Source organism: Numida meleagris, chromosome 3 (assembly GCF_002078875.1).
Source record: "Numida meleagris isolate 19003 breed g44 Domestic line chromosome 3, NumMel1.0, whole genome shotgun sequence".
Taxonomy (NCBI): domain Eukaryota; kingdom Metazoa; phylum Chordata; class Aves; order Galliformes; family Numididae; genus Numida; species Numida meleagris.
The window spans coordinates 59,295,134-59,303,049 of record NC_034411.1 but is presented as its reverse complement, the minus strand read 5'-3'; the positions used below and the strand labels follow the sequence as shown (position 1 = coordinate 59,303,049).

Here is a 7,916-nt window from a genome sequence, read left to right as displayed (position 1 = left end):
GCTTCGGGACCCGAGAGTCTGCGTCTCCGCGGGGCTGGGGAGAGCAGGGGCTGGGGAAGGGGCAGAGCACACAGTTGCTGCTGCGCTGCTCAGGAGGACAGAGGCCCCTTCTGCCTGCTCCTAATTCCGACCACGGAGCGGTTGCCGGGACAACACGCTAACGGAGCGGCTCAGCCCCGCCCCGGGTGCGGCCATGCTCGGCCGTTGGGAAGTGCGTCACGGCGGGTGTGCGCCTGCGCCGAGGCGGCGGATTCGAACGGCGGCGGGCAGTGCTGGACCCTGTCACGGCAGCAGGAGCAGGAGGAAGAAGAGGAGGAGGATGAGGCGTACGGCGCCCCGCGGCACTTTGCGGAAGATCATAAAGAAGCACAAGCCTCACTTACGCCTGGCGGCCAACACCGACCTGCTGGTGAGGCGGGCGCCGGGCGAGCCAGCAGCCGGCTGAGGCCCCCGCGCACTTGGGGGGGCTCGGGAGTGGGACCTGCCCGCTCCGTAACGGCCACCTCGGGAGTCGTAGTGTGGGGTCGGGATCACTGGTGCTTTTGGCTGCCATCTGTTTGTGGTTGGAGCCCTGTGGGGCTTGATTTGGGGCCCGAAGCCTTTAGTCTCTCTCGTGGCCTGGACTCATGGGTTGTGTGTACTGGAATGGTGAGAGTTGTTGAGAGTAATGGGATGTCAGATGATTAACAGTGTTGATGCAGTATCCTACAGAGAGGAAGCAGGTTTGGTGGGAAGATGAGAAACTGGTCAGTCCAGTCGTATGGCTGATAAGTAGCAATGCAGCTTTCTGCTCTGCTGTGTTGTAGGTTTTTCTCTGACGATGAGTATAGGGACTCAGGGACAGGCTTATGCGTAAACATTGTGTCATTCCACAAGTACACGCTGCTGTTCTGAGAAATTGGCATAGATGGATTGAGAAATAGAGTCTTTTTTAAGTGACCATAACATCCAGAAGTTTGTTTATGAAGAGTGGTTTTGGTGTACAGGTAGCAATCAGCAGAATTGTGATTAATGAGTTGCTAAGTTGTCAGTGAGTCTTGAATCAGTGTTTTTCTGGGAGGCCATCTCAAGTAATCTCAGAATAAAGCTGAGGAGTGGAATGTCTTTTTGGTCATCTAATGAGAATAAGTGTTGGGATCCTATCCGTGGGTTTAAAGTGTCCCCCATAAAGGTGTAAGGAGTAACAGAGCCTTATGGAGCAAGTCAGAAAAAACTGACCCACAACATTCTGACCTGCAGCAACAGATCTGTCACATGAAGGGTTTGTGTTGCTGGAGTAATGCTCAGCTGTACAAAGGAACCCGACCTTTGGAGAAACTGGTAGCTGCAATTGAAAAGAAGTATCTCTGCATAAAAATACTTTTTTGAAGTGATTTAATTGTCTTAGTTTGGCTGTAATGTGGTTTTGTTTTTAGCCGTATGTGATTCTGAGGGTAGTAATGCATATTGTATATTTGTCTGGTTTGAATTATGACTAATTTGAACTACATATTTTATATGAATAAAAATTGTCTTGCAGAATCTTGAAGGCTGGTATCTGGCTGTGTGAAGCACAAAGCGGATATACCAAATAAAATATATCTATGCATATAATTAGATTAATATGGTGCTTACATGACAGCATTTACATTTGAATGTAAACAGTACATATTTTTCTAACTTGCCTAATAACAGAATGTATCTCTTCCTATTGCTGTTGCTATCTGTATGGTATTTTGTGGACTAAGGACCTCACCTCTCTCTACTCATGATCGGAACCATTCAAATCTTATTTGGTGGGATGTAGTAGGAACTAAATAACTTGCACAATCATTAATACATTCTTTTCAGTCATTGTTAACACTTGGTCTGTGTTTTTGTGGTCCCATGTTTCCTTGGCTTCAAGGAAGTGTGGTTGTCTGAAAAGGGGTAAGTGGGTATCCCTCCCAGATCTCAGCCGTTGGTTCGTATCTCTGCCTCTACTGGCAGTAGTGTTTTGTGGGCCACAAACGCAATCAATAAACTGAATTGATTGAAACTAGTGACCAACAACAATCTTACTTGGCTTAAAATGTGACAGTGCGAATGCTCTTTCCAACACAAAGGATGAGATTAGAGCAAGTTTTCATGATGTCCTGGAAGTTTAGAGCATGTCTTCTGGTGGTGTCAAATTAAATAGGAGGCTTGCCTTTTTTTATTTTACCTTTGTCTGAACAGGAATGTTCAGGGGTGCTGACTGTATGTGATTGTCAGCATGGCTAGCAGCTCTTTTATTACTTTTTGCTTATTTATTCAGAGAAAAAAAAACTCCAGCTGTGTTGATCTATCTTTTTTAAAAACAAAAACAACGTTTAGCTTCTGTAGTTAGAGAAGTAACAAATTTTGAGTGTAGGTGTTTTTTTAAGCTTCTCACTGTTGTTCTCTACAAATCTTGCAAGATAGATTTGACTGCATACTTCATATACTAGTTGTTTTAACAAGACTAAACTATATATTTTGAGCAAGCTATTTGTGTCTTCTGCAGGAAAATAGGGAGTTAGCTATTTCATTTCCAGGGCTGTTTTCCTGAATGCTCCCAGCTTTGTTTGAATCCATTGTGGTACTAAGCCAGTCTAGTGTGGAGGTCTTCCTACATAATTGATTATGTCATAATTGATTTTTTCCTGATTCTTAAGTGATTGTCTTCAGTAAACTAGTGGCATCTTCAATGATTAGTCTTTCAAACTTGTTAGGAGCAATCATAATACAAACTTTTTTCTTATGTCTAAACTGAGTCTCTTCTTTCCCCTTTCAGATCTCTTTTTGAACTTTGACGCTTCATCAGAACCTATTTTCTAAGTAATAACATCTTCCTCTGTTTCACTGAAGGACGTAAAGTATCACTTCACATTTGAAGTGGTAAAAATAGTGTTGAGGTTTCTCCAACATGCTCAGAAATCAATTACTTCCTTTTTTGAAATTGACAGGTAAAGGCTCGGGTTCAAATGTTACCTACTCCCGCTCAAGTGTCTGAGATAGAACAAAGTTTGCACAGCCTAGCTTGAAATTATTGAAGAAAAGCAGAAACTCAGCTGCTTGTTTTATGCTAGAAATGCAGGTTTGTACTTATATTGCAGGAGAAAAATTGACGTATTGCATTGAGTGACCGCTTTTGTCTTCGTTATTGGCATAGAGTTTAATGAGTACTGAAGGCAAAGTATTATCTAATAAATTGTTCTTAAGTTATGTCATCAAAACAAAATGAGGGAGCTTGCCCTCATCAGTAGTTTGTTAGTCCTGGCAAACCGTGTCTCAGCATGAAGAAATGAAGTATGAAAAGATTTTGTTCCCCCTTCTCCCCTCGGTTGTTCCTGGGAATATGATCTCTATGTTAATGAGTCTAATAATGAGATTTGTAATGTTTGACACTTAGTGTCACTGCAGACTTTTCTTTTCCAGAGGTAATTTCTTCATGAGGAACTTAAGGATGAGTTAAAACCAGCTTTGATATTTTGCAAAGTGAACCTGCCTGGGCATCTGCTTTGCGTAGTAGGTGCTTCCTAATACAAAAATATAAATGTATCTATTGCAAAATGTCATTCTTTTAGTTCAGCAAGCTTAGAAAAAATTAAGTTGTTTATCATATGAGTATTGAAACACCTGTTACAACAGATTTTCTGCTCTGAACACACTGCCAAACTATTTCCTATAAACTCCAAGTTGTAACTTCTTATTTGGTCTAAAAAGATATGATGGCAGATCAAGGATGTCACCTAATTCATATGCATAATTATTATGTCTCAATAACATTTTTGAGCTCTTGATTGAAGAAATACTTTGTGTGTTGTACATAACAAAGTTCATGTTTGGAGGTTTAATTGACAATAGGTGCTATTTCCAGTTTTCAATGTTGGACTATTAAAATGCTTCATATAAGGCCAGTGTAATGCTAGACGTTTGTATTACGGGCTACAGAAAGGAGTATTTAAATGGTAATTTTTAATAATAACTTTTTGCAGTTTTTGGCTGCTGAAATTCTGATGCTGGACAGAGCAGCAGGATTATGTATCGATCCGGAATCATGTAAAAAAGTCAAATAATGAGCTGGGAATAAATGGATGGAACGTCCTGACAATGGTGTGTTAGTTGTGCTAGAGAAATTCATGTCAATGCTCCTTTGCACTGGAAAAAGGCAGAAGTCCTTGAACTTGTCTATGGCGCGTTTGGTGACGAGGCGGGGATGGATTTGCTGTTCATGAACAGTCTGGCTGGTTTAGTCAGCTGATTAGATCTGCTAGTAAGCAAAAAGGCTTCTCATTCTCCAATTGCTACGTTGGTTTACAATCTATTACCAAAAAAGAAAAAAGAAAAAAAAACACCAAAAAACAACCAAATCCTGCTAATATAAACCAAATCTTACTTCTGTTAGATGTCTCTGTGACCTCTTCTAAAGCGCTCCTTACAATTTAACAAGAGTCTTGTATTAAGGAATGTCATGAGTATCTGTTAAGACTTGAACAGAGTGATACTTTGTTTTCCTGAGAGCACCCTTCAGGAATTTGGAAGCAATGAATACAGGAACTCTGTCTCCAACAGTGAGCCTCTAACAAAACAAACTGTGTTTGAGCAGTTTGAATCCTTCCTGATTTTTTTCTCTTTTTTTAAAGGTACATTTGAGCTTCTTGTTGTTTCTCCATCGGCTAGCAGAAGAAGCCAGGACAAATGCTTTTGAGAACAAAAGTAAAGTAATTAAACCTGAGCATACTATAGCTGCAGCAAAGGTAATAAGGCATTTTTAGTATTTTCATTTTCTGTTCAATGTAAAATATATTATAACAGCACATGCAGAAGTTTTGAGTGATAATGTTTTTAACTATAATCCAAAGCCTGTAAAAATGTTGTCACCAAGACATGAAATTAACTTGCCTAGTAAATATAGTCCTCTTTTTATGAAATTATTCCGCGTTTAAATTCATATTTCGGTGTGTGACTATGCCTGTGCTAAAGTCTACCGACATATCTGTGGGCTGAAAGCTACGTGGTTGTGACTAGCACAGCACTGGCAAATGCATTGATAACTGTTCTGTGTTATAAGATTGTTTAGTCCTATAGCTCCCCGCTGCTTTGAGAGTGAACACCTTTATTCTGAATGGGTAGTAAGAGTTTGCATCTGCCTATGAACAGCTGGGGGTAGCAAAACTAAAACTTGTTGCTATTTGATGTCGTGGCTTTGGGACAGGGGAAGATGAGTCTGAACTTTACAAAACTGGAGCAAGTTCCAAAGTTAGAGTATCTTTATTTCAGTTGAATTTCAAATGAATATCTTAACTGAAATAACTTAAATGAAGCTTGTGGAGCAGGTGGAGAGGAGTTCAAACCTGCATCTTCAATTCTTACCTTAGTCTGAAAGATGTTTTAAGTGGGTTCTTGTAGACTTGTGCTGATACTACTCGAGCAAACAAACTTTGTGTGATGTTGTGCCCTACAAGGGAAGAACTAAGAGAAGATTAAAGTATGGATGTATGTGAAGGAGGAGCTGTTTGTGTTAAGAATGCTTAAGTTTTGTGTACATGTAGAATGAGGGAAAGATGAAGGGATTATACAGTCTTCTCTCCTTAGAAGGAATGAGGGTCAAAGTATGCCTGAAGTCCTGTTGTATTTTGTAGCTCATTTCACTTGGAGAGATATATCTGTTTTAGAATTATAGAATGGCTTTCTTTGGAAGGGACCTTAAAGACCACCCAGTTCCTATTCCCTGCCATGGACAGGGACCCCACCCACCAGATCAGGCTGCCCAGGGCCCCATCCAGCCTGGCCCTGAACGCCTCTGGGGATAGGGCATCCACAGCTTCTCTGGGAACCTGTGCCACTGCCTCACCACCTTCTGAATAAAGAATTTCTTCCTAAAATCTAACCAAAATCTTCTTTGCTTGGGTTTTCTGAAGGAACTCGGTCTAATGTCCTGAGTTATCTGTTCAACCACCTTCTGCTGCTGTGCAAAGTAGAAGAGTAACACTCAGTGGCATCTGATATCTTGGTCCTGTAGCTTCTTTTTATCTTCAGTCTTTCTTTCCTCTAGCAAAATGTTTAGTTTGATAGTTTCTGTTACTACAGTAACATAAATATATACAGAATGTGTAGGGTAGCCAAGTTAATGTTGCGGTTGGAATCGTATGCATTTGTAATTTCTTTTTAACTGCGATCTTAATGTTATTTGAACATTTCTTGCTCCATTTATATATTTATTTTTTTTAAGATGAGAAGAAAGGAAAAACTGCCTGTATTTTAATAATGTTAACACTTAAATGGTCCCACTTGGGCTTTGAAGTTCATTTTTCAACTCAAACTCCAAACCAAAAAATGTCCTTCCAAGGGACTGGGCACTCTTAATATGGGAAGAAGTAAGGCACTGCAAACTAAAACTGAGCGTAATAGCTATATAATTTCAAATCCTAGTTTTTTCTTTTTGTCTAGGCCTAATGGGATAAGAGCGTCAAGGAATATGCTGAGTACTTGAGAGTGCTATTGATACTTCTTGGCATTCAACTTATTAAAAAAAAAAACCACAAAGCCTTTTATTTTTACAAAGTTCTTGGTTATGAGTTTTAATATTTTCTGATATGGCATATTTATATACGTTTTTCCTTTATTCCTATTGTTTTCCATAGACTTCTACCCTTAGTCACTCTACTCTTGGAAACAGATTGCTTGGTTAGAAGTGCCACTGATCTGAATATCTTAGTATTGTTTTGGATCCTCTTATTTTGCTGCCTGGATTGTAATGTAGATACAAGCAGTTATAAATATACTTTTCTCTTTTTGTAGGTTATTTTAAAGAAAAGCAGAGGCTAGAGGAAAAAAAAAAGAATGCAGAGGCTACGAAACAGCAATGGAATTTCCAAACGTTTTTCTGTGTTTTCTTACTAACTTGAGATCCTGTGAGCCAGCTTTGCACTTGTGAAAGCATTTAGTTTTATTTATGTCCATCTCCTGACTGAGTATCTTGCTTCTGCTTTTGAAAAATACATGCACACACACTGTAATGTTTTCATACATTGATATGTAATTTTAAAATGTATCACTTACAGACAATAATGTTACAATACATTAGTGGTAGTGTAATTTAAGATTTGCTGTACGTTATTTCTCCCATAATAATGGAAGGATCTCTATACTGTACACATTTGTCAAGTACAACATGTAATTTATCATCAAAGTGTGATACTTTTTAAGAGGAACAGCAATAAGGATGCAGATTTCACTAATTCCATTATAGATTATGCAATTCAGAGCACATTTACTAGATAAACAAAATCTTGGCTTTCAAAATAAGTGCTGTAGAAGCTAGTATATTAAATATCTTGACTTTGATCTGTTTGTAAATGTCTTAATAGTTTTAAATGACTTTGAAAAGTAGCTTAACTCTTCCATGTTGTGGAGTAAGAATACTTATTTCATGTTTAGAAATCATGCTCTGAATTGTTAAGCTGGTCTGTTGTTTGAGACAAGTTGCTGGCCTCTAATTCAGCTGCTGTGAACAGATGCATGTTGGAAGCAGGGAGGGATATCAGGCATAGCTGATGTTTTGAAGTTATCTTCTCTGTTGTACAGGGTCTAAGTTGGCATGAAGCTTGAATTACTTCCTTTACCACTTTTTGAATGTCATTCTAACTTGTCAGAAGTCTGGAAATGTATGCTACATAAAATCTTTAATTAAAATCTGTGTTTTAAATACTTTGTTTAGTCAGTCTTTTAATAAAGTTATAGTTGAATCTAGCTGTTGGATCTGATAATACTGTTTTGTGGAATCTATAGTAGATAATATGCACAGTGAGCTATTTTCAAAATAAAGATTTTTTTTTTGTACTATTATGTGTTGAGTTGTTTGTTTGACATATTATGGAGTGTATTCTAGAAAACCGGTGAAAGAGAATTGTATTTTCTAAGGGTTTTTTTTG

At 38.9% G+C, this 7,916-nt stretch overlaps 1 protein-coding gene across 1 annotated transcript; it reads left to right on the top strand.

The window, feature by feature from the left end:
- On the top strand, positions 71 to 6,861 carry CENPW (centromere protein W). The gene is made up of 3 exons (XM_021393075.1): positions 71 to 409; positions 4,626 to 4,739; positions 6,784 to 6,861. The coding sequence occupies exons 1-3, from the start codon at positions 194 to 196 to the stop codon at positions 6,808 to 6,810; spliced, it is 357 nt and encodes a 118-aa protein (XP_021248750.1). The 5' UTR covers positions 71 to 193; the 3' UTR covers positions 6,811 to 6,861.

What these genes read in the sequence shown, in the direction of transcription:
- CENPW (XM_021393075.1), top strand. Translation starts at nt 194, where the DNA reads ATGCTCGGCCGTTGGGAAGTGCGTCACGGCGGGTGTGCGCCTGCGCCG. An exon ending in CGGCCAACACCGACCTGCTG is followed by an intron (nt 410 to 4,625) that starts GTGAGGCGGGCG and finishes CTTTTTTTAAAG; the next exon opens with GTACATTTGAGCTTCTTGTT. An exon ending in ATACTATAGCTGCAGCAAAG is followed by an intron (nt 4,740 to 6,783) that starts GTAATAAGGCAT and finishes CTCTTTTTGTAG; the next exon opens with GTTATTTTAAAGAAAAGCAG.